Source organism: Aythya ferina (assembly GCF_964211825.1).
Source record: "Aythya ferina genome assembly, chromosome: 16".
NCBI classification, from domain to species: Eukaryota; Metazoa; Chordata; class Aves; order Anseriformes; family Anatidae; genus Aythya; species Aythya ferina.
The window spans coordinates 9,019,673-9,046,603 of NC_140315.1; the positions used below are offsets into that span (position 1 = coordinate 9,019,673).

At 39.6% G+C, this 26,931-nt stretch overlaps 1 protein-coding gene across 4 annotated transcripts in view; it reads left to right on the top strand.

Moving 5' to 3' along the window:
- NCOA6 (nuclear receptor coactivator 6) overlaps positions 1–26,418 on the top strand; it is a 42,203-nt gene extending 15,785 nt beyond the window's left edge. For 2 of the 4 annotated variants that reach the window (XM_084538431.1, XM_084538432.1), the window contains exons 7-15: positions 806–1,621; positions 4,447–4,593; positions 5,472–6,591; positions 12,066–12,187; positions 12,995–15,970; positions 17,961–18,029; positions 19,734–19,770; positions 22,473–22,621; positions 25,822–26,418. In XM_084538431.1, the coding sequence (XP_084394557.1) occupies positions 806–1,621; positions 4,447–4,593; positions 5,472–6,591; positions 12,066–12,187; positions 12,995–15,970; positions 17,961–18,029; positions 19,734–19,770; positions 22,473–22,621; positions 25,822–25,868 (5,483 nt within the window). In that variant the 3' untranslated portion in view covers positions 25,869–26,418. Of the gene's footprint in view, positions 1–805; positions 1,622–4,446; positions 4,594–5,471; positions 6,592–12,065; positions 12,188–12,994; positions 15,971–17,960; positions 18,030–19,733; positions 19,771–22,143; positions 22,622–25,821 lie in introns of those variants that run through there. The other 2 variants (XM_084538433.1, XM_084538430.1) reach the window with 2 other exon arrangements.
- The last annotated feature ends 513 nt before the right edge of the window (positions 26,419–26,931 follow it).

The following is a 26,931-nucleotide window of genomic DNA, read 5'->3' on the forward strand; positions in this document are numbered from 1 at the left end:
GGTTGCTTGTTATTTTGTTCAAATACGTTGCACAGTGGCAGTACCTTTTGCTAGGAGAGCACTAGAGCTGTTATGATTGAGTTTTTTTTTAAGGAAGGGATTGGTTGAATGCGAGGCAGGTAGGAGGCAAATGCATTAGACAGAGGACAAAATGCTTTTGCAGGAGTAGATAAACTAGAAGCTTAAAGTGTGGGGATTTTGTGGGGGTGTAGGCGCTGGGGGTTGTATGTTCAGTTTTGTTTTGTTTTTTCTTCATAATTTTGGTAGTATAAGCTAATTGCATTTTGGGACTATAGAAAAAGAGGAGGTTATTACTTCTCACTCAGTAAAATGGTGGTAATACTTGCCAGCTTCTATAGACGTTTGCAGTATTTATTTTTACAGTGTTTTGTGGTAAATGTTTTAAATACTCTATGAATGCTAGCTTATGATACTGTCTTAATTCATTGTTATGCCACATTTTTAGTTGGTAGAAATAATGCTGCTAATAAGTTGTATTATTCTACCAATACGTATGTAGAAGGCTTATGTTTGTAGGAACAAGTGCAGTGGAGTTACCGTGTTGTTTTATTGGAAAGGTTATAAATTCATGAGACCTTCTCAGGATTCCCAGAGACTTTGAAAACTTTCAGAGCATTGCCTGCTCTGTCTATTGGAGAAATTGAAACACTGGAGCATTTTGTTAGACCCTAACTTCAGCAGAGTGAGCATATGCAAGCAAACAATCTATCCTTTCTTGTTTTTGTGGTGTTTTTTGCCTACAGTAGGTTATTTACTTTTTTACTTTTCTTTGCTATTTTAATAGATGCAATGGACCCACTTTTATCTGGGCTAAATATCCAGCAGCAAAATCATCCATCTGGATCTTTAGCTCCGCAACTCCATCCAATGCAGTCAGTTCCTGTAAACAGGCAAATGAACTCAGCCAACTTTCAGCAATTGCAGCAACAAACACAGTTGCAGACACGTCCTCCGCAGCCACATCAGCAGCCCCAGCAGGGTATTCGACCTTCATTTACTTCACCAGCACAGGTTCCGGTTCCCCCTGGCTGGAACCAGCTTCCTTCAGGAGCACTTCAGCCTCCTCCAACCCAGGGAGCACTGGGTACATTGACAGTAAACCAGGGTTGGAAAAAGGCCCCATTGTCTGGACAAATGCAGCAGCAACTTCAAGCAAGACCATCTCTAGCCACAGTACAAACTCCTACTCATCCTCCACCTCCATACCCTTTTGGAAGCCAGCAAGCTTCCCAGGCTCACTCAAACTTTCCCCAAATGAGCAATCCTGGCCAGTTTACTGCTCCTCAAATGAAAAGCCTTCAGGGAGGGCCCTCACGGGTTCCTACACCACTACAGCAACCCCACCTGACCAACAAATCTCCTGCTTCCTCACCCTCCTCCTTCCAGCAGGGATCTCCTGCATCATCTCCAACAGTTAACCAGACGCAGCAGCAGATGGGACCAAGGCCTCCCCAGAGTAGCACACTTTCCCAGGGATTTCAGCAGCCTGTCAGTTCTCCCAGTCGTAATCCTATGGTGCAACAGGGGAACGTACCCCCCAACTTCATGGTGATGCAGCAGCAAAACCAAGGTCCACAAGGTTTGCACCCTGGCTTAGGAGGTAAGAAGTACTGAGACAGTCTTTTATTTTAAAAGGAAAAACATAAAATGTCTAGGTTACTGTTCCTTTTGAAAAGATCCTCGAAGAGACAAAATAAAGACATAGTCTATGGATAAAGTGGGTGTGGGTGAACTAGCATCAGTGTTACTTCAGTTCTACTACCTAGCTTTCTGTTAATAATCTAGAAGTAAACTCTTGGCCAGTGCAGAAAGAAATTGCTGTATGCAATTGCTAGTTACGACTCCCAGTCATCCTCTTGACAGTTCTTTCACTGCCTTACAGCAAGTTCAGGATATTCAGAGGTGTTTTGGGTTGGTTGTTTTGATGTTGCTTTTTTGTTCCTTTTGAGAAAGGGAGAAAGTGACAAAAACAAACGAACCTTTTCTTTTTCTCTTCAGCTTCCTCTGTCACCACTTAAATTTCTGCTATAGAAGTGAGGCTTTTATTTTTCTTTGAATTTTCCCTTCTAAGTTGTGTGTACATCCTGTCTTTATTTGTCATCAGTTTCTTCCCATACAAAAGAGGAAAGAGCTATTACTGCTACGGTAATTTACTCCCTGCACTAAAACGAGGAGGTCAAAGCATGTTTTCACTTCCTCTTTGGTTGTGTGGTATTTAGTTTTCTCCTTGGACCTCTGCACTCACATCTTTGCCTTATTGCTCTTCGAAGGCTTCTGTAACAGTGAAAGAATTTCATTTGTCCATCCAAAGATCTTTTGTGTCCTTGTTTTTCTTTTTCTCTCGTGAGCCTTTTCTAGTACTTTGCCTGACTTCTTCTAGCACTTCTCTCTCCTTCTCTCTCTCTTTCTCTCTCTCTTTCACTCTCTCAAAATATTCATTTATTCATCTTTCTCTTGAATGGCTGCTCTCAGATACCTGTACACAAGCTCTTGGTTAAGTCTTTAATTTTTTTTTCTTTCCATACGTGTAGAATATAAGCAGTATTCTTTGTTCACAAATACACACAGTACTGTATGGATTTTAGTTTCCTTTATTTTCACACTGCACATCTGAAATCTGTAAGGAATACCTACTTTTTGGTCCACTGATTTAGGCAAGTGTCCTGTGTCTTCACTGTCTGCATTGTGGATCTCATTCGAATTTGGATGAGTTTGTTTTACGTGAATTGTCTTAGTTTCAGGGTTTTCCTCTTCCAAACTGTTCTTAGGGCCTGCCAGCACCCTGTACTTGCTATATCTTCTCTCGTCTCCATCTTCAAACTGTTATTATTAGAAATGTCACATTTCTTTACAATTTTGTCTCACTAACTACATATCCCCAGTCAGAAATCACTATCCTCTAGGTAGGGTAACCCTGACCTCTAGATAGCATATAATCTGTGTTCTCTTTGTTTTCTACGTAAACCTGCTATAGACAAAATCCTGCTTCTGCTTTATTCAAAAATAATATTCCAAATAAGCTATCAAAATATGTTCTTTGGGACTCACTCTAGAACTTAATTGTTAAAATCAGTAATCCTCAACTGATTTAAAAAGACAGGATTCTGTTGATTTCAGTAAAGGTATCTTCCACTTGTGGAGGTTTTTGCCTGGCTTCTGTCCATGCTAATGTCCATGCTTAAGCTGTGTTTAGGGATCTTTCAATTTTTTTAGCTATCTTGCCTTTGAGCACTTTCATTTCACATAGTTAACTTTGCAAATCAGAATTTTTATTAGATTGCGAATAGGCCAAATTAACATTTTTTTTTTCTCATTTCAAGCATTTCTGTATGCAGAACTTGCCTAAAAGGTCAGAACTAAAATTATAGTCCTGTGAGGTGATGCCTGAAGAAGTATTTGTTCCCTGTTTGCAGATGTACCTCACGTTTGACCTGTAAACTTGATTATCTTAAAGTTTTAATTGTAGAACTAAGACCAGCTCACTTTACATAAGCAATACAGTAAAGTGTATAAGGAGGTTGTAACCACAGAACCAAGGTTAAATTCTGTCTGTGGATAAGAAAAATGCAGGAGGACAAGGTTCCTTCTAGGTCCGTGGCACTATATATATGATGGTGAATTAAAAGAAGTGGGTTCTGTTAAAGTTGTGTTAAAGTGGGTCTTTTTTAAGCTGCTGCTCATGTTGGTAGGCACAGTGATGTTTTTGCTCTCTGTCCTAGAGCAGCAGTGGTGTTTTGATGTGTCAAGGTGTGGACATTGTGCCAGATAGAGAGCTGTCATGTCTCTCTCTGGCTATTGGAATAGCAGGGTTACTTGTGTAAAGCTGGGACTTGCTGCAGCCTTTCTAAACTCTTTGTATGTAGCCCTGCCCCATTCTCTCTCATTACCCTGGACATTTCTCAACCCGTTTTGGATGGAAGAGTTATTCTGATCGTGCGTACACACACCAGTAGTGCAAACGAGTGCTAAAAAGTGTGTACCTGTTGTGTTATGGTGAGAGTTCCTGTTCAAAAAATAAAAAAATGTAATAAAAATACAAGATGTTTGTGTACATGGATGCAGTTAAGGGTCTGATCAGAGATGAGATACAATAGAGAAAACAGTGAACTATCTTACATGAATTTCTAAAAAGTCAGAGTTTTCCCTTTTCCATGGGTCTAATTTTCTGCTTAATCTAGGAGCAGAATTACATTTTGAACTGAGTAATAGTGGTTTGTTAGACAGAGCTATTGCACAGATAAGAACTGTAAGCACGCCTTCAGTGTGTTTCGTATTGTGGCAAAAAACTTTCTGCCTAAACCAGTAATGTGACAGTACAAATTCAAAGGTATTTTTCCTATTGTAATCCAGTTGTAGATTTTTTTCCCTTTTTTCTTCTTTCTTCCTTCTTTTCACACTTACTAATAAGAAAATTCTTGTATCAAGGAATGCCCAAGCGCCTCCCTCCTGGGTTCTCTTCAGGCCAGTCTAACCAGAGCTTCATGCAAGGTCAGGTGCCTTCCACCGCACCAGGAACACCGGTGAACAGCGGAGCTCCGCAACTACAAACTAGCCAAAGTGTGCAGCACACAGGTCTGTTTGGAACTAGTTTTTCCGCCTTTTTTTTTTTTTTTTTTTTTTTTTGTAGAAAACTGTGCTTATACTTGTGTAACACAATAACTAAAACATTAAATTATTGCCAGTAATAGAGAGTTTTTAGCTACCTGGGGCTGAAAGTGCTGCAGTAGTGTGCTGTGCATATTGTTAAATGAGGAAAATTAAAATGGGAGGCTGTTTGTGGTTTTCAAACAACGCAAGTATTATTGCTTAGGACTGCTATACTAGGATCCAGAAGTATCTGTTTAGAAATTAAATAGAAGTAGTGTTGACAATTGAAGACTAAGGGTAATAAGATGAAACATAAAAGGAACTTCTTGTCCAGAAAAAAAAAAAAAAGATGATGTTATCTTAGAAACAGAAATAAAAATATAATAAATAAAAAGCTCTTGTGATTTGAAAAGATAATTATTTAATTCAAAAGCTTTGGAAGTCTGCTTACAGACAGTCCTGTAAAAATTAAATCCTTAGTTCACAAATGCCTCCATTTAACAATTCTGTTATTAGCATTTCATCTGGATTATGGATACCCTGATAATGTGATGTCATCACTATTGTGTGTGTATTTTGCAATCCATTCTAAAACAGCCTCAGTTTTGAAGTTTAGTTTAGTTGGAAATTGTTCCATTGAGTTGGGTGCTATTGTGGAATATTTTTAAACTTATGTGCAGATAAGGCTTACCAGGAATTTCAGTCATTCTGCAGCGTCGTATGTACATGAAGTGCCAGGCTAAGTGTTTGTTTTGAAGTGCCAGTATGATTTCCTCTTACAACATGTATCTCTTTTGAAGTGCCAGATGTGAAAACTTTTTATACCACTCCAATTGTTTCCTAATTGGCCTTTTTTATTAAAGGTGGCCAAGGATCTGGACCTCCTCAGAATCAGATGCAAGCACCACATGGCCCACCAAATATGATGCAGACCAATTTAATGGGACTTCATGGAAATATGAACAACCAGCAGGCTGGTGCTAGTGGGGTGCCACAAGTTAACATGGGCAACATACAGGGCCAGCCACAACAAGGACCACAGTCTCAGCTTATGGGAATGCATCAGCAAATCGTATCCTCCCAAGGACAGATGGTAAACATTCAGGCTCAGGGATCGATGAACCCTCAAAACCAGATGATACTTTCTCGAACTCAGCTCATGCCACAAGGCCAAATGATGGTAACACCACAAAACCAAAATCTTGGCCCTTCACCCCAAAGGATGACCCCGCCCAAACAGATGATTCCCCAGCAGGGACAACAGATGATGTCTACACACAATCAGATGATGGGACCTCAAGGCCAGGTCTTGTTACAGCAAAACTCATTGATGGAACAGATGATGACCGCTCAGATGCAAGGAAATAAACAGCCTTTTAATACTCAAAACCAGTCCAACGTTATGACGGGGCCAGCTCAAATGATGAGAGGACCAACCCCAAACATGCAGGGTAACATGGTGCAGTTCACTGGGCAGATGATGGCACAGCAAGGCCCTGTGAACGGTAACCCTTCTCAGGTTATGGGGATTCAAGGGCAAGTTTTAAGACCTACTGGACCTGGCACCCACATATCTCAGCAGCTTGGGGATACTACCACAACAACGAATAACGATGTGAACTTGACACAGATGTTACCTGATGTTCCCGTGCAGCAGCCAAACATGGTGCCTTCCCATATGCAAGCAATGCAAGGAAACAACAATGCTTCGGGGAGTCATTTTTCTGGCCACGGACTGCCTTTCAGTACTGGGTTTAGTGGAACGCCAAATGGGAATCAGATTTCCTGTGGACAGAATCCTGGTTTTCCTGTCAATAAAGATGTCACGCTCACAAGTCCGCTCTTGGTTAACCTTCTACAAAGTGACATATCGGCAGGACACTTCGGTGTGAACAACAAACAAAATAATCAGAATGCCAATAAGCCAAAAAAGAAGAAACCTCCAAGGAAGAAGAAAAACAATCAACAACTGGAACAGACAAAGTAGGTTTAATATCGCATTGGTTTTATATGGGACCTGGGAAAGTCCTGCTGGCAACTTGTCAGTATTTTTTTCAGCAAGCATGCAGTGAGCCCTGTATTATTTCATATGTTAGCAATTTCTCTTAAGCGTTAAATGATAGTGCCATGGCAAGTCTGCCCCTGGAAAGTTCATTCAGGATAAAGAAAAAGATGGAAACATCCTAGTTCAGTTATAAATCTATTCAAAACAGCAATGTTCACTACATTTACTGGGTAGAGGAGGTATAGAAGTTGTTTTTAAATGTCAGTGGACACATGGGGCCATGGCCTTTGGAGAGGAAGCTGCCATTCTTGGGCAGTCTGGCAGCCACCATCAAAGGTTGGGAAGTACTTTCAGCTTTCAGAAGAGTTATAAACCTCTGTATTACGATGTGCTGTATAGACTGGGGCTAGGGGGGGGTGGCTGTTTTCTGAGATGTGTGTATATCTGTGTGTTTCTGCTTGGGACTGAGTTAGACTTCTCTTTTAGTTGAAGCTGCAGCTAGGAGTTTGAGTGTGGTGCTCTCTGGTATGGGGATAACAAGCCCAAGCAATGCTGGCCTTCCTGCCCTAGGATAGGCTAAGAGGAAAAAGAAAGCCACAAGCCTTGAGAAAGAACCTGCAAATGCAACAGTATTTGAGAAAAAATGAACATATTAATGTAGTAGAAATACAAGATTGCTGAATCTTCTGATTCCTCTTTGACTGGTATAGTTTGTTGGCCAGCTGTTCTGTGATCTTTTGTTGGTGGCAGTGTATTAATGCCAGCACAGGGTGGTTGACTACTGCTGCTGTGTCTTTAATCAGCTAAAATGAATATGTAGGCAGATCTGCTATATCTAATTATGTGCTGTATATAACTTTTGGCTGCAGGTGAGCCACAGGGAAATTGACAGGAATCCATGTCATGAAATGTCTTTTTTTGTCTTTTTTTTTTTTTTTCTCCCAGTTCACTTTAGGAAAGAATGGAAGAACTTTGCACAAATTTACAACACAAGAATATCCAAATTTGCATAACCTGTTGCAAGGGATCTTTTGTGACAGTCCTTAACTATCTTAATTCCGTAGTACTGTAAAATGCAGGAGCTGTTACTTGTATTTTGGTGATCTAGAAATGCTGCACAGAGAAGGTAAAGCAAAGCAAAGTAAAATATGCAGTCCTTGTGTCTTTATTCATCATCTGCGTCTTTCATGGAAAGCCAGTTCTTTTTGCCCCAAATTAGATGCAGAAACGTCCATGTATTTCTAGGAGGGAAGGTCTGGTGCTATGTGTAGAAATAAACTGCTTCAATTCTAAATAGATTTCAATAAAATAATAGCAATCACTGCTGTATTGCCGTGGGTTCAGAGGGAGCAGAAGAGTTGGCACTCTATTCTGAAAAGAAAGTCCATTAATCATTAAAGAAAAGCCTTATTATGTTTCTGTTCTCATTGATCTTGCTGATGATCACCCAGCTTCCGTGTGGCCTGGGAATATCAATAAAGGGATAGATAAAGTTTCCCCGAGCTTACCAAGCCCCAGAAGACTATTTGCTTGTTATAAAGTTTTCAAAATAAAAGAAGCCTAAATTAAAGATTTTCCTATTGAGATGTAAAAATTTAAAATAATTTCTAGCTCATAAATGATGCTTTTAATGAGATTTCTGTTTACTTAACAAAAGAAATACTACTTTCTACTTCTATCACTTGGATTTTCAGTGAACTTTCTCCTAGCATTGTTATTTGCAGAATAATGTGTTTGTCGCCTGATACGGATTAGCATTTTGTTTCTTAACTGGCTGTGTGTTGATCCCTTGTCCTCACAGGAGCATGCAGAAGGGTGTTATCCTCATAAAGGGGTTAGAGTGAAAAGTTGAGACTGCTCTCCAGCAGAAGAAGGGAGACTGCAGTGCAGACAAAGTCAAAGCTGGTCATGATTCCTTCCTGCCTCACTCACTGTCTGCATCCTTGGCATAGTTCGCCAAGCTCAGTGCTTACTTGCCTCGGAATTGCGGATTCTTTTGTGTCTGACTTGGATCAATACCTTTTGTATCAGAAATAAATAGGTGCTTCTCATCACGGCTTCTCTGTAGTTATTCTTCAGAACTGTAGAATTCAAAGCAGCAAACCTTGTTTGGAAATGCAGCGAACTTGATAATAACACTAAAAATGATTCCGTTTTTGTTGTTGTTAGAAATTGTTGTGGAGTTGTAATAATGCAGCAGTACCATTAATAAAACGGTTTGTAGGCTGGGCCGCATGGGATTGTTAAATGGGATAAGTGTACTATTGAAAAACTTTATTCAACTGAATCTAAAAATAGCTTTCAGGATTTGCCTAACTGAGCAATTCAAACACTGGAATAAAAACCGAGACATTTTGAATAAATAGGTGGTTTAAAAGTGATTCTGTCTGTTTGTGGAAAAACATAGGTAACAGGATGGAAAACAAGGAAAAAGATGCTATATGAAAGGTGATGGTGGAGAAAAATGTGTTGTTAATGGTATTAAACATCAGCACAAGCACGTTGCCCTGTTGGCAGCCCTCGGCCACATGTGCTGGTGGAAGTAAGGTGCGTGGTAAAACGCTGCTGCTGCTGGCACCAGGACGGGTGGTGCCTGGCACTGCACCACGTCGGCAGGGCTGGTCCTGCCCACCTCTTCTCTGTAGCTTTATTCTTGCGTGGCTTATTTCACCATCTGCAGCCCTGGTTTTTGTTGGTTTGCTTTCTCTCTTCTGGAGTTCTCTTCCACTCCGACTGGGATTTTACATCTGAACGCTGTGCTTGGCAATGCGGCTGGTAGAGCTGGGGGTGCGCTTAGGAAACTGATAATCCATGCTGTGCAGCTGGTGCCTTCTTACGCCGAGAGCAGTAAGAGGGAAGAACAAATAAGGAATGTTTATCCCTCCCACACAGCCTTATTGTCGTGCTAGTTATTTGTGTTTAGAATTTGATGGGTTTTTAGATATCTGGTGGTTGTTAAATGTGTTCAATGAATTTCAACTCCATTTGAAATTCAATTTATATTGAATTTTTCCAGTAACTATAGTAGCAGGTGTTCCCACGGTCACTATTATTCTTTGTTACCGTATAATAAAACTCAAGGTTTGTTCTGCAAGGATTTGTTTGTAGCTCGCCTGGTGGAACCCATCAGGCAGGAGGTGTTTTTTAAGAATTGATTTTACACAAAGATTGTTTTCTAGGTAAACCTGTTTACGTGGTAATGCTCGCACACCAGCTTTTTGTCTAATCTTTAGCTGTTGCGTTTTTATTCCCCACTCCCGTTTTAAAGAATCACCAGTGGCAAAATTACAAATTTAAGGTGGTATTCACAATTTTAGGCAGTTCATGTTGCCTGCACCACGTGGCCTACAGCAAAGGCTGAGCTGCTGTGGGAGATCTTGTTGTCGGAAATTTTTCCCACTCATGTCCACTACATGCTGCTGGGACATGTGGCTGCGTGTTTGTGGGCTGCATTAGCAGACACCCCGGGCTCGTGCCCTTGCTGCAGTGCTTGCCGGAGGCTGTGTACACTCTGGGGTTTCATGCCAAGTGGCCATTTTGAAGGAAGAGGTTGGGGTTTGTCAGTTTTCATCACATTTATTAGCAGGGGCGGATAAGCCTGTAACAACTGCATCATAAAACTTAATGGTGTGCTGGATTAGACAAAAGATTTAACTCCAAATACTTTCCTTGGCAATACTTGCCTACTCAGTAGTAATGCTTGGAGCTGTTCTGTTTCTTAGCTTTCTTCTCTCTTGATTTATGTTTTCCCTTCTTTTGACCTGTGAAAGTTCAGGGGCCTTCATGTCACACTCTGCTCTTTAAACATGTTTTAGGTAGTTAATAGGACATTAGGACAGGCCTGGGTTTCTCCCCATCAGCTGTGCAGATGCCAGAAACTTTCACTGTCAAGCAAACTTAAATAGCAGAGATCTCTCCACCTTTAAATACTTCAAGTTCTTGTTTTGCTGAAAATTTCTTTTGTCCTTGGCATTCCTGCATAATTCTGCCTCTCCTTGTAGGCAGTGGACCTATTTTGATATCTTTAATTTTAACTTTGAGCTTTTATCACGTAGATCTCCCTACAGCCTTGGTGTAGTCGTGAAGCCAATAAGCAGTTATGGTCTTCTACTCTTCATCCCTCTTTATCTTGCATTCTCTGACCATATGTATTGATAGTTATAAAAAGGTGGTTTATTCCCAAGTCTGCAAAAGCTGTCCTGATTGGTAGTATTGAGCACTGAATCTCAACAATTTTAAATGCTCCTGCAGTCTCCTGGAGCATCAGTTCTAGAGCCTCAGCATCTTAGAAAGCTCTGCCAGCTGACCTTGAACATCTGATATGTCAATGCATTTGTGCTGTGGCATTAATAGAGGTCTCCAACACCCTGAGCTAGTCACCTCTGGGTATGTGGTGATACCAGTGAAATAAAACGCTGTGCATCTACTCCTTTTATTTGTTAATAGAGATGTGATGGCAGTATGTGAGGGAAGCCTATTTATATATAATTTGGAGTATCCCTTGCCTATTTAATTTTTTTCTACCTTGAATTTGAGTTTTTTAACTAAGTAAAGAAGCAAATAGAATCATAGAATATCCCAAGTTGGAAGGGACCCATAAGGATCATTGAGTCCAACTCCTGGCACCACACAGGTCTGCCCAGAATTTTAGACCATGTGACTAAGTGCACAGTCCAATCGCTTCTGAAATTCGGATAGGCTTGGTGCAGTGACCACTTCCCTGGGGAGCCTGTTCCAGTGTGTGACCACCCTCTCGGTGAAGAACCTCTTCCTGATGTCCAGCCTGAACCTCCCCTGCCTCAGCTTAACACCATTCCCGCGGGTCCTATCCCTGGTGCTTACAGAGAACAGGTCACCTGCCTCCCCACTCCCCCTCGCGAGGAAGCTGTAGGCTGTGATGAGGCCTCCCCTCAGCCTCCTCTTCTCCAGGCTGAACAGGCCCAGTGCCCTCAGCCGCTCCTCATACGTCTTCCCCCCTAGGCCCTTCACCATCTTCATGGCCCTCGTCTGGACACTCCCCAACAGTTTCACGTCCTGTTTGTACTGTGGTGCCCAGCACTGCACACAGTGCTCGAGGTGAGGCCGCACCAGCGCAGAGTAGAGCGGGACAATCACCTCCCTTGACTGACTAGCGATGCTTGATGCACCCCAGCATATGGTTGGCCCTCCTGGCTGCCAGGGCACACTGCTGGCTCATATTCTACTTGCTGTCAAATGCTTAGATGAATAGAGCAACAGGCATCTTGCTGCTGCTTGAGTAGTATGTAAGGCACGGGAACGATTGTCAGCAGACCTCAAACAAGTGTTCATGTTTGTCATGTTATACCTGAAGCATTGATGTATTTCCATGAGTTGCTTGCAGGTCTGTTCAGAAGTGCTGAGACAATAGTAAAAGCGGAATTCAAACAGTGGTGTTAAGGCTGTATCTAAATTGCAGTTATTTTTCTTTCAGCTCTTCAGAACCTCGTCCAGGTGGTCTGGAGGAGAGTGATCAGTCATCAATGTCTGGAGATCAAGGAATGAATGTAGATAACTCAGGCCCTAAACTTTCAGACTTTGCAAGTAGGCCACCAGGTAGTAGGATTTTTATGTGGATTATTTGAATGTATTTGAATATTTGAATGAACTACAATAGATATTTTTACTGATCTTTGTGACAGTACTTTTTTTTTTTTTTTTTTTTTTGCATTCTCACATGTCCAAAGCTTTTTTTTTTTTCTCCTAGTAAATAAATGATGCCATTGTTTAAGTGTGTTATTTGAATTAGCTCAGTATGAATAGATGGCCATGTTCTCATGTATCATTCTGCAGGTATCATGATGAACTCTGCAGAATTATTTAGCAGTATCGTAATTGATAAAGATTCCTGTGCATCCAGCAGTAGTACAAACTGGTGCTGTAAAATCTGAGCATTAGCCAATAGGTGATTTTTCAGAATTAAGAAATGAAGGTTACAGTTGGAATTACCCTTTATACATAAGAAGGATTACATCCAAAGTCCTCAGGAATTTAATGTTATAAGCCACGTGGGTTATTTTTAGCACTATTTTTGGCTCAGTGAAATATTGTAGAATCTACTTTGTATGCTAGGAGCAGTCAGATCTGTATCAAGCTTGCTAGTTCATGTTCCATAGTGGCTGTCAAACTTTTAGGTTTGCTTTAAGGATAACTAATTTGTGGAAGTCCAACTCTGCATTTTTAAGTAAAAACAAGCCTGGGGACAGTTGTAGAGACTATTTGAGGTGGCAGGAATCCAGAGTAATAGCTAGTAGCTGCTAAAAGTTGGGAGTTCTCCAATTCAGTGTTGTGCAGGTCATTCATAAATTAAGTAAAAATGTTTTCAGTCTCTGTGTTTTGATGAATGTCACCATGTCTTCTTAGGTTATCCTTCTCAGCCAGTGGAACAAAGACCACTTCAGCAGATGCCACCTCAACTCATGCCACATACACAGCAGCCACAGCCGCAGCAGCAGCAGCCACCACAGCCACCACCACAGCAAGCCCAGGCACAACCACAAACACCGCAGCAACAGCAGCAAATGATGATGATGCTTATGATGCAGCAGGATCCCAAATCAGTCAGGCTTCCTGTGCCACAAGGAGTTCACCCACCTCGAGGACCGCTGAATCCAGATGCTCAGCGAATGCCAATGCAGCAGAGTGGTAACATGCCAGTAATGGTTAATCTACAAGGTCCTGGATCAGTGCCTCCATCTCCTGATAAACAGAGAATTTCCTTGCCAGGCAATCCTTCTCTGGGAAACAATGCAAGAAAAATGGTTTATCAAGATAATGTACAGAATCCTTCCAGCTCACCTCTAGGGGAGGTTTCATCAGTGCCTTCCATTCCAGAAGGAGGTGGAACTGAAGTCCCCCCAGCATCGGGAGCTCAGAATAATTTGACATCTCATTTAGTAGTTTCACAGAACCAGTTAATGATGACAGGACCCAAACCTGGACCATCCACACTTTCAACTGCCCAAGGTGCAAGTCCTCAACAGCAGTCTAATTCTCTGCCTGGCACTCTCACACACCATTTTCCAAATGTTGCCACCCCATCACAAACTTCAAGGCCTAAAACCCCAAACAGGGCTAGCCCAAGGCCATATTATCCTCAGACTCCTAATAACCGTCCACCTAGCACAGAACCCTCTGAAATAAGCCTGTCTCCAGAGAGACTCAATGCTTCTATAGCTGGTCTTTTCCCTCCTCAGATAAATATTCCTTTACCTCCCAGGCCTAATCTCAACAGAGGATTTGATCAGCAAGGTCTTAATCCAACTACTTTGAAGGCCATTGGACAAGCCCCATCAAATCTCACAATTAACAATCAGTCTAATTTTGCTGCTCCACAGTCACACAAATTGGAAGGTGTGGTCATGAATTCAGGAAAACAAACCAACACTGGAGGAACAAAGAGAGCAAGTCCAAGCAGTAGTCGAAGGTCCAGTCCTGGATCCAGTAGGAAAACAACACCAAGCCCTGGCAGACAAAACTCAAAAGCAGCTAAATTATCATTGAATACTCAGCAGAATCCATCTCTCTTGCAGAACATAGATATGCAAAGAAATATGATGGTTGGTCCCACTTCTTTGCCAACACCGGTGACAAGTTTTCAAAATAATAACATGCTAAATAATCAGAATCCCACAGTTTCTGTACCTGCTGTTGCTGAAGACAGTAAAGAGAGCCTTAGTGTTCCTCAAGATAATGAGTGCCAGAGCACACAAGGTGTCCAAGGTAACAAAGACCAACCCAATATTGAACTAAAAGCTATCCCTACTCCGGAAATAAAAACACTGGTTCCAGAGGAACAGTCAAAAAAAGATGGGCAGGCCTTAGACACAGGTAAGCTTCCAGTTCTGGAGGAGAGTAAACCCATGGTATCTCCAGCTATGAAGGAAGCACCCACTTCTTTAAGTCAACTTCTTGATAATTCTGGAGCTCCTAATGTAACCATTAAGCCCCCTGGGCTGACTGGTCTTGAAATGGCACCAATAGTCACCACTGTGGAGGACCTAAAAAAGATAGCTGTCATTCCTCCACTGCAAGATACATCCTCTAGCAAAGAGCCATCTAATTCACTTAGCTTGCCTCAAAATAATGAGTCCTGTTCAAATCCAGGGCATCAGGAACTGGGAGAAATAAACTCAAATGTTACACAGAGCATTCCTCCAGTAATGCAAAGGCCTGTCAGCTCTTCTTCTGTTTCAGGTCCTTTACCACCCAACCAGATAACAGTTTTTGTAACTTCAAACCCTATTACATCTTCTGCTAATACGTCGGCACAATTGCCATCTCACCTGCAACCTGCGTTGGTGTCTACTGTTGTCACAATGCCTAATGTAGGCAGCAAAGTTATGGTTTCTGAGGGACAGTCAGCAGCTCAGTCTAACGCCCGGCCACAGTTCATTACACCTGTTTTTATAAACTCATCATCAATAATTCAGGTTATGAAAGGGTCTCAGCCAAGCACGATTCCCGCAGCACCGATGACATCTAACTCTAGCCTAATGCCTCAGTCAGTCGCTGTTGTGGGTCCCTTACATATACCACAGAATATAAAGTTCTCCTCTGCCCCTGCACCTCCTAGCACGTCCTCTAGCAGCCCTGCTCCTAGTATTCCCACGAGCAGGCCCCTGGTTCTAAATCCCTTGGCACCTCCTGTGCAGCTGCCTTCTCCTGCTACCACGACTTCAAATGTTTCTTCACATCTTCCTGCCCAGCCAGCGAAGGACTTCAGCCTCGAGGAGGCAGCTTCTCAAAGCAATGGATCGAGTGACCAGTGCTCTGTTACAGTGACACAGTCTGGACCTGTTGTTTCACCTCTTCTTACCAGCAGTCCAGGATCTGGGAACAGACGAAGTCCTGTTTCATCAAGTAAGGGAAAGGGAAAAGTAGACAAGATTGGTCAACTCTTACTTACAAAAGCATGTAAGAAAGTCACGGGCTCCCTCGAGAAGGGGGAAGAGCAGTATGCTTTGGATGGAGAAGCAGAAGGTCAGGGACCAGAAATGTCAGTCCCAAACAGTTTGGCAACAGAACAATCACCAGCAGAACTAGACAATAAAACTGTGACACCTCCAGCACCCAGTCTTACAAAACAGAGCACTTCTGGGCCTGGCAATGTGAGTGTTAGCACTGCTGCTGCTGTTTCTGCTTCTGTGTCTCCAAGCTTATCAACAAGCACTCCTACAAGTGCACTGTCAGCTGTAACCACTCCAGTAGTCCCAGAGCTTGCACCTGCAACACCATGCACTAATGGTAGCAACCACAGCAGCTTACCAGCTGAGCAAACTGGGGTTGGTTTGGTGGAGGAGAAAACAGGATCACATCAGGAACTGCTGCAAAATACAGGTAAGTTCACTGTTGACCTGCTTAAATGGAAGACATCAGATTGCTTTCGTAACTTTCTTGCGTGCCTTTTTCCGTGAATGCAATAATACAGATGCTATAAGCAGACCACTGCTTTTTGTTTTAATATCTGAGCAATACACAGGCTTGTATTTCAACAAGATTTGCATTTCAGATGTTTTATCTTAATTTTCATTTACTGCTTAGATGTGGTGTTTGATGTGAACGTATGATGCAATAACAGAAGAGTGACTTCATATAACTTTTAGAAGTGGGGAGGCAAAACTGGATGTATCGGCAATGACAGAAGCAATGCTTAAGGCATCTTTTAAACTGGTAGATGGCTTTTTCTGCTTTAGCCTTCCCAGAGAGCTTTTATAAATGTAATATTTAAATACATTGACTTAATTGTGATACTGTGTGTTAATTTTAATAATTCTAGTGTGGGGACCTTAACCTTCTAGGGAAATAGCTGAGCTACTCCAGGGAAAACAAAAAAAAAGTCCCACACCTTATGTCGAGGGAAAAAATTAAAATGTTAATTTCAGAGAGACAGTTGAAAATGGAATTATGAGTAAGTCACATCCAGTGACATAAAATATCCTCATACCTGACCTGTTTCCTTACGGCTTTAATTCAAGCATCTGGCAAACTTTATTTATGACATCGCTGCTATTTATTGAGGCTGGTTTTAATCTTTTGAAAATGGTATGGAAATAAGCCATCACTATTGAATCAAGATATTTGAATATCCATTGTGCTTCATATCTTGAATTTAGGCATGAATTTTATCTTTGAGAAGATAAAATCATAGAAGATAAAATCCACCTAAATCAGTAGAATTGAGAGCTTCAGCTTGAGTGTGAATTTCCATTTCCTTGTGGATAGATGTCTTAGATGTGGATACATACATCTTAGCTGTATGCTATTAGATGTTGTTATTAAATGTTTACTTTGAGTTTCACAGAAGGAGTCCTCTTTTGTTAGGAGAAAAAGTCGTTGACAGGAGAATCACGACATAAAACTGTAAAGCAGTCTTAAAACAGCAAGCAGCGATAGCACTTCTCAAATGCTCTTGCTGCTGCTCAACTTAGTGTGTAAGAAAAAAATCAGGAAATGTATCTAGCTTCAACTTCAAGAGTATGGATACAGTTATTCTTAAGTGTGAAGCAATCTGTGTTTCCAGTCTGGAATATTCTGATTGCAAAGTAACGGTGTGTACATTCTCTCTAGATTTGGGAGGTGGTATCAACTAGTGAAGGACAACGATGTAAGCATCTGAATGTACCTGTGTTTTTACAAATGGAAGTTAATATTCTTTATTTAAATGGGAACCTTTAACTTTACATCTCCATGCTCTTCATTAAGTTCATTATCACACCTAAGGGAAAACTGAAAGGCATTTGTCTAACAGGAATTGTTTTTTAATCTTATTTTTAACTTGGCAACCTAAGGAAAAAAAAAAAAAAAACACATTAAAAGTCACTTTATCTTATTGACAGAGCTCATCATGGGAGCCTCTGAAGCACGTTTTGCTCTTTTGCAGTTTGAGTGAGGGAGGGTATGAATTCAGATTAACAAAGATGCTATTTTTCTTTTGAAATGAGCATTAAGCTGAGAGAGAGAGAAAACTATTTAGTTTCTAGGTCTGTCTTTAGTTTCTTTGTCTAGTGAAAAGAACATTACCTTTAAAAATGCGCTTTATTTCATACTTAACTTCATCACTTATTCTAGTTTGGGAAAACTTGCTTGGAGTAGCTTTGCTAAAGGGTTTTTGTGTGTGTGTTTTGTTTTCATTATTTCTTTTTTAAAAGGGAGAGGTATTAGGGTGGGAGGGAGTAGTGGATGGGTTAAAAAAATTGCATCTATAAATGTAAAAATGCAGTAAATTGGAAGATTCAGAATTTTGCAAAAGCAGCCCAATTGCATGATAAAAAAAATAAATTGAAATTCTCTTTGAAAATAATGCTTTTTCCCTCCACTTCTATTCTAGCATCCTCTCAACATTTAACGCAGAAAAAAAGTTCAGTTGCAACATCAGAAAGTACTGTTCAAAGAACAGGTAAATCTTACTTTGGAAAAGCAGAATTTAGGTGAACTAAGCTCATTGTGTTTTTGCCTCAAAATGGTAAATCATGAATATTTTTATCAATCATGAATATACTTCGTAGATTGGTGGTGGTTTTTTATTATTATTGTTGTTGATGGGTTTATTTTTCTGTTAGATATGTTGTGCTTTAGAAATCTCCAAAGCCTTGCTGGAGCTTCAGTTAGGGGAATGAATAAAATGAAAGAAAAAATCCCCAAAGCAGTTTTTATAAGTTCAAGTTGTAAGCATGGAGGACTGGATTTGTAATGATGCATTTGGTGTGTTTGAGTTTTGAAGTTTTTAAGAGCAAATAGGAGTTTTCTCTGATATGGGACACTTCTGAAAATATTTCCCAAAGCCATGGTAGGAACATAATTTTTGGAGTTCTAATCCTTTTTTTTTCCCCCGCTCTGTTCAAAGCTTTTAATGAACTCTCTGCAGTGTTTCAAGGATTGAGTCATGACAGATGACTTTCTGTTGTTGCCATCTATTATCATGCACATCAATTCTGTGGTGTTTTTAAAAAGCAGCTTCTAAGATGAGTAAGGAAAGTGGATAGATGTGGACGTGAAGATGAAAAGTGGCACTTCCATCAATTTGCTTTATGTAGTACAATGAGAATTCAAGCTTGAAGAAAGTAAAAGTTGTACTACGTTACTTTCATAAAACTTAATTTTGAAGATGTTTGTGCACCCTGTCAGGGTTACATCTGTCTCTGCACTAGGGCTTATGTAGTCGTATTAGGGAGTTCCTGCTCAGGGAAAAAAGCACTGGTGTTACTGATTTTTGTTATGGGGTGTTCTGTCCATTCAAGTTTTAGGTAGGAAGAAAAATAACTCTTCCTGTATGTTACTTAGTCTGGTTTTTTCTTTTGTCACCGAGACAGTTTATTGGACATGGTAATATATACACTTACAATGAAGAGTCTGATGTTCCAACAGTACAAATCATAAGGAGTTGTTTATCATAACAGGACTAGCATTATGCCTTCTTACTCTTTTTACAGTTTTGTTCCTTCTGTGCATTATAGCAAACTTTGAGTACTAAATTGCTCCTAAAGGCAAAGCCACAGTTTTGTGCATCACTGTCCTGAACAATATGGGGTGTTCAAGGGTGAGGTGAAGTCCAGTATAGGTGAAGTGATAAACTAACAGTGCATTAAGATGTTACATTTCAATGATAATCCCTAAATCAGTGGCAGTTTCTCACATCAGGTACTGTGTTTAGATACAGGTACTCCATTTGAACAAAGTGTCTGGTACATATGGGGATAACTAAAAGTACAATTTTACACGTATGATAGATTCCAATCAGTATTTTTAAGGTGTAAAGCTGATTACATGTAGAAGCTCTAGAAGGAATAAACTGACTAAAATAGAAATTTTAAAAGGGAGAGGACTGTAGCCCTTCTTGAAAAGTTTCTCTGTAGTTTCCTTCTGCAGGGTTTCTTTTAATTTTTCTTTATCATAGCTGATGCAGGCCAAAATCAGAGAGAGCACTGCCTGATGTCGCACTTCATTTGATATGTGAGTTTGATTTGCTTTGAGAGTAACAGTAGATGAGGGAAGCTTATTCATCAGATGTTAACACATAATGAGACAACTGTGATATAGTCATGCCTTGTCAGCAAGTATGTAATTCTACAGCAGACCTAAAAATTATCTTTTTCTCTTGTAGAACTTGAAACAAATGCTCCCGTAGTTGCTGGTCAAAGGTAAGGAGATAGTTTATATAGATTCAGAATAGATACAGCTTTCATGCAAGGAAGTCCTTTTCTCTTTGCTTCAATTACGCAACTTAAAAAATTCTTCTATGTTGTCTTGTCACTTTCTTGGCCATACCCTTTCTTTCATGCTGAAGAATTGGGCTAGATGACTGTTTCAAAATGTTACTGAAATACAGAATGTAAGGTAACTTTTTCCCAAATCTGTCTTCATGATTTGAGCAGTATTTCCTTATATCCTTTCAGACCTGAGTGTTTCACATCCTGGAAGGGTCTTGATGGTTCTGGCATTTGATATTTTCTAAAAACAAATCTAAAGTGCAATCCCAAAAGCCTTCAGAGTAGCTGTCATGTAAATTTTTGTTTTCTGAAAGTAGGTCTTTCCAAAGTTTTTTTTTTATTATTTTATTTTTTATTTTTTCTTCTTCTTATAATTTATATGTGCTTTAGTTATCGTTTTCTCCGGAGTTCCTCTGTGTTTGATTTTTGACACTTTGTTGAAACCCGGTAGGAAAGCGTGGTAGAATCTTCATCTTGTCCTTTTCAAGACATTCACTGATTAAAAGAATAAATTTCAAATGGCTGTGTTCTGTCTAAAGAAAATACTGTTTTCAAGATCTATTTCTGTTATATGTCTGTTATTCTGTTCTAAAACTACCAAGCTCTTACACTCACTCTAGGCAACTAGACAGACCTTTGTAAGGTGTTTGATAACTGCTGGCACAACTGGCCATGTTTTTGATGGTACCTTTATCAGACTGAAATGATCCCATAAGTCAGGGTAAATGGATTAATTTACTTGATTGGTTCATCAGGAAATAAGGCAGTGTCTTCTTTTGGAAAGGAGGTAATGCAATTTACTTTCTCAGATCAGGAAAGACTCTGAATTGAATATGTAAATATATTTACCTTCAGATGGGTTGGGATCTTTCTGTAGTTGTATCAAAGATGAACTAAAATTCTGACAAGTTTTATTTAGGGTAGAATTCTTCTAAAAAGCTGAAGGTGAGACTCTTGACAGATGAGGGGATTGTCCAAATGAAGTGTCATTGAGCACATCAAATCAAGTACCTTTCTGTTTGGATTTTTTTTTGGATTGGTGTCTTTCTGAGCAACACTGGAAAAGAAGGAACGTTTTCAGGCAAACTAAAAATGTAGTGATGTCTGATATTCACAGCAGTCAGCTTTAAGTTCCCAGGGTGAAATGGTGAACAATACAAACCTCAGAGCAATCTTGTAGCATACAAAACACCAGAAATATTTTTACTTGGGCCAACTTCAGTTCTTTCTATAAAATCAAAGTAGAGTTCTATTGGTCCCTATGAAACAATCCAAACTTAAGGACACTCATTTTAACTCTTCAACAATTATCCCTAATAATTGAACTTTAGCTGATGATGCCCGTTTGCTTATTCAGTCCTCCAGATCTCCTCTGAAGTAGGTGTCTGTTGTTTCTGCTGTCCAGGTTACTTACTGGAAGACCAGTTTGTCACCTGGTTGGTTCAGTTTATAGACTACCCATAGTACTGACTACTGGGGAAATTGATTTCAGTATTTGTTTTGTGTCTGAGACAATTAATGTGCTTCCATATTCTGCTTTACTCTGTGTTCCCTTGCTTTTGAGAATGCGTGACTATCTTTCCTTATTATTGACAAAGTGTGTTTTATTTCAGATAACTGTTGCTTAAAACTGCAAGTATTTGTAGTAGTTTCTTTTCTCTTAAAGCAGGACTTCCTCTCAAATACTGACACTGTAGTAGAATCTCTAATGCACAGGTCTGCTTTGTGTGTTTTCCCATCAGTTCTCTGATTAAGGCATCCTTTAATGAAATCTTGCAGGTTTCAGACAAAGGTCATAGAATGAGTTTTCTTTCTCCTTTTCCATTTTCAGTGGAATATTTTATTTGATTAATTATCTTTGAATTCACAGGAGATAAGTTTAGCTTCATGTTCAGAAACTACTTAGTCATCAGTTTGTCTGGCATAAGCGCATTAAATAGAAAACCCCCAAACCTCAGGGTGAGTTTACAGGGCTAATAGTAACAAAATAAGAGGAGTTTGATTACAACATGTAACACTCCATTTATTGTATTGGTGACAAGAAACCTAATTTCCACACTACCTAAAACTATTTTTTTTTATAACAGAAGTTCGCTGTAAAGCTTGAAGAAAGTTTTAAGTAAACCATAAGCTTTTTATTGTGTGAAGAAATCATATAGATCAGTTAACTGAGTCTCTGTAGTGAAAACAAGAGCTGGCATACTTGCTTAAGCGTTCATAATTCCTCCTTATGTTCATCTGCAATTTCAATTCTGTATTCCCATATCATAGCAGTCTCTAATGTAACTTGTTTGCTTTTCCTAGACTTCAGTAATGGTGGCACCTGTGGAAAACAGAGCAGACAATTTATAATGCATCTAATTTCTTGGTCTTCTAATGTTGAAAATATTCTCTTTGAGGACTTCTCAATTCTGTATCCTCTGATAATTTTTAATAGAAATGGACTATACTCTGGCTTACTCAGGTCATTCTTCATCTGATAAAACTTCTGGTATCTCTAGCATTTCATATCTTCAGTGCTAATAGTCCGGAACTGGTACCTGTGTCGGTCCATCCTTCAGCTTGTCTGAGTTGCATAGAAAAACATAATCCTTCTTACACTTCATCAGAAATATTTTGTCCCACTTTATTAGTAATGAGACAAAAGAGAATTGTGAAAAGTCTAAAACTCCAAGTAGAAGAAATTCAAGAACAGAGGATTCTGCCGCTTCACAGGAAACTGTAGAGAATGGACAGCGCAAGAGGTCCTCCAGACCAGCATCTGCATCCAGCACTGCAAAAGGTAAAATGCACAGCCATCATTTCTGTGGAGAGGGCAGGAAGTAAAATACTTCCCAGAATATAATCCTTTCAGTAACTGGGTCATAACTATGGTTTACAGTTTGTAAATGTTGTGTGCTTTTAACTCTAGTTTCAATGATTTTAGACACAGGTTGGGTTAAAAGTGTTTACCAAAATCTGTACTGGCAGTAAATCTTGTATGGATTTCCTATTGTTAAATTTGTGGAACTTGTTTTCTGCAGTACTAATCAACGTAGTATTCAGCAAGCTTGCCTAGTTGAATTCTCTTGGCAGATGTTGTTAAAAGGACTGTACTCGGGTTTAAAAGCGTTTTTTTATTTTTTTCATCAAGTCTGAAAGACATGAGAAAAATGCTTAAGTCTTCCCAAATGCATGGTCAGCTTTTGCAAGCCAAATGCTCGTGCTCAGGCACACTCAGAATGCTGCCTGGGTGGCAGCCTGCAACCATCAAGGAGCGCTGTGTGCTTGTGCACAGCTCCTCAGTTGTTTTTTCCACAAACACATGAAATCGTAAAGTTCAAGATACTAACCCATGGCATTGGCAGATGCTGACGTGCCTTACTTCTATACGGGTTACAATCTTTAACAAAGTATGCAGCATTTGTGTGATTGACACGTTTGTTACCAGAATGCATGGTCCATGGTGCCATTTTGCATTTCTGAAGCTAACTGTGTCAGCTCCTTATGTTTAAGGGTCAGAAAAATTCTGATGGACGAAAGTTGTGCAAGAGGGTAGAGAGACCACCAAGAGGAAACCTATATTTTAAAGATAACATACAGAACTAAGAGGTATTAATATAAAATTATTATAAAAGTCAAGTTGAATTCAGCAACCATTTTCCGTATTAAAGATGCTAAAGTTTGCTGGTAAGAGCATTTGCATTTATAAGAGTTTGAGAGATTTCCAGCTATACGTAATTGTCTAATGACTCTCAAAGATTATATGAAGAGCCCTATATGTTCTGCAGTTTTATGGCTGCTGAATTTAATTAAATTTTAGTGCTGCTTACTTCTTGTGGCAGGATTGTGCAGAATGCAGAAGAATCAGTCTGTATTGTAAAAATAAATTATATTTCATGATTGTGAAAAAAAAGTTTGAAAAATGTGAAGCAAATGTAAAATGGATTCAGTGATGCTTCGTGAGTCTGAGGCTATCTGAAACGTGTGACCTGCCCCACGTACTGTAATGAATAAACCTAAAGATGACAACCAGTGGCATGTCAAATTCTGAAAATGTGGGAACGTAAAAGTATATTAAATTTAAATAATAGCAGAACTGACTTAGGGGTTTTGTACTGAATTACTTGTTTACCTCTGTAACTAAAATAATTGTTTTTAAAACATGTATCTGAAACTGCTGTGGTGTCTTAAGGGTTTTGCTTGAAAGCATAGGTTCAGTTTATCATGTAGTACCCTGGGCTTTGATTACCTTATCTCTGTGCAAGCAACTGCCTACTTCAAAACTGTAGACAAAATAAGTAAACCCGAACACTTCTGTGGAAGAGTTCAGCATGAAGACTTAGTGAGGTGTAACGTGAGAAGCGTAAAGAGGTTTGCCACTTGTGCCTACTCTGTTCTTTGTATTTATTAGTGAAACATAGCTTAAGAAAATGTATATTTTGTATGATCCTGGCCTCCTTCTAGATGTCTATGGTTATATTATCTATGTCCTGACAAACTTGCTAATTTGTGTTAAAGAGAATGCAGGGTTGGGAGAAAATACCTTTTGAAATAGAGACTGATTATAAAAATGGCCTTTAGAAAAAACTTAGGTATAGCAGGGAGAGAAAATCAGATTTTGACCAGTTCATGTATGTCTAACCCTTGGAAAGTATCATGAGGGAAGGAACAGAAGGATAGCTGTAAAAGAATAGGGCAAACAGAAAATCAGCCCTCATCGTTACCTGCGTCAGGGTGCAGGTTTGGGGCAGAAGCAGATGAGGGATGGCTGGTGGTGCTTACAAAGGAGCGGGGGCTTCAGGACTGCAAGGCTGCACAGCCTCTGAAGGCTGCTGAGAGCTGACCCATTTATTCTGTCAAGCACAGACTTGGGCAGCAATGGGGATGACTAGAGCTAATGCTGCAGGTGAGCAAGCTACTTAAAGGTAGTGTTACTGCTCGAAGGGAACTCCAGTAACTGTAAGTCATGCCTGTTAAGATGTTTCACTTCTGAAAACTGGTACTGTACTGGTATTTTTAGTCATTAGAGTACCTTTCCAGCAAGGGCTGTTTCAGTGTTTACTGTAGCTTTGGGGTTGTTAAATTTTGAAAAGTTTATCTATTTATTTATTTTTAATGCAGCATGTAATAGCAATGGAGTTGTATCATTGCTCTTCTAATTTTAGAAGTTCTGGGATTTTTTTCCCTTTTAACTCTGAAATACACACAGCTCTACTAGCTATCAAAAAATATTGCGAAGAGCCAAAGATTCATTGCCAACATTTAAAATCACATTAAAAAAAAAATCTAAAGATGCAAATTCCTAATTCTCTTTTTTTCTGTTTTGAAATGGAAACGTAGTGCCTTGGTAAGTGCACTGAAAACGTCATCTGGTTTCACTGTAGCTTCTGCAAGTGCTTCTAGTTGTTTTGCTGAAGTACTAAATAATATTCTGTATCTTCTGCATAAGCTATTTTTTGTGAATCATGTACACCGAAGACACTTGTTTACTAATGATCTGACTTTCCAAGGAGTCAAACAACTAGATTTTTTGTGGCAGAGTCCAAAACATTTTTCTAAGTTTTCAAACAACACCATCTCCAACTTCTGTGCTTGGATATAATTTATGCACTTTGTGTCCAAAGCTGCACAGGATGTTTCAGGGAGACTTACTTCCACGTTATGTCTGAGCAAGTTGTGGCATGTGGGGAACTAAAGTTAAAAGAACAGTTTAAAATACAGAACATCTACTTTTAAGGCCATTACGTTAAGACTTCATACTCACAGAACTCTGAAATTGCATCTGCGTGTTTGTAACAGAAGCTAGTGGGGACTTTTCATTATTGTGTGGCTGCTGATGGCTGTGATCAGGATGAAGGGTCCCTTGGTGTTGTGTTGTGAGAAGTCGGTTGCTGTTTCCACTCTGGTGTGATTTTAGGAACATAAAAGGGCAATCTGTGCAGCTCTCATGAATGGATTACCAACTTAGTATCCATGCTTTTTTTCTTCTCTTAATTTCAGAAACGAGTGCCAGTGCAATGCAGTCAAAAAGAAGAAAATCCAAGTAAATTACTGCATGGAAACATGAAACTTGTAAATGAGTGTGAATTTATCAATAGCAATTTTGAGCTGTGATTTTTCTTTTTTAAATAAAATTCTGTACAGTAAGTCATTTTAATATTATTCTGTTCCCAATAAATGATTTTTTCTAAAAAAAACGATAAATAGATATTAAAAATGGGTTCTTTTAAAACCCTCTGGATTTACAAAGTGAAGTCCAGGGTTAGCACATTAGGTTAACGTGTTTGTAAGAAATGGAAGGGGAGGGGAAGACAACTGTAAATTTATTTGTTTCCACTTTTCATAAACAAATTAGAATACAGGGTTGTCATTTTTAGGTATTAAAATAATGTATTGTGCTGTTGTTTAAGTACTGTATGTGAATAGCAGTAAGAGGGTTATAAACAAACCCAATCTTGTTTGGAAGTGTAAATAATTTTATTATATAGTAGATCTGATGTATTTGTTGTAGAAATGGACCAGTGAAACAAAAATAAATTTAAGGGTTTGTATAATGTGGAATCCCTCATGCTCTAAATAAATGTTATTGTCCTATAATTTGGGTTGTATTATTATTAGCAGCAACAACAACAGCATCATTCCAAACAGAAAGATTGAACGGATTATTTAGAGCTCTAGGCCTGCAAGCTCCTTATATGGAGCTTTAGAAAGGAATTTGTTTAACCACAAATGAATTAACTAATGCAGCTGTTCTTGCAAAGCAACAAGAAAAAAATCAAATGCTACCCTCCAGCCCTCAGGATATGTGCAATTAATACATATTGAGGACACCCAGAAGACAGCTCTCCCCACAAATAATGCTTCTCAGCAGGAAACACAGCTGAGAAAAATACTGTATTAAATGGTTTGAAGACTTTCTGAAATGTGGTAGCCTGAAGCATGTTTATCTGGGTAGCTATACTGCCATCAGTGGTGACTTGTTTGTAGCAGCACATACAGAAAGTAGGTCAGCCTTTTTGTTCCCTGGAGTTCTCATGGTGAGAAACTGAGAAGCGAGTCTTTCTAGCTTGCTTCTTGCCTTCTGCATAAATAGGTATTTACACTTTTTTT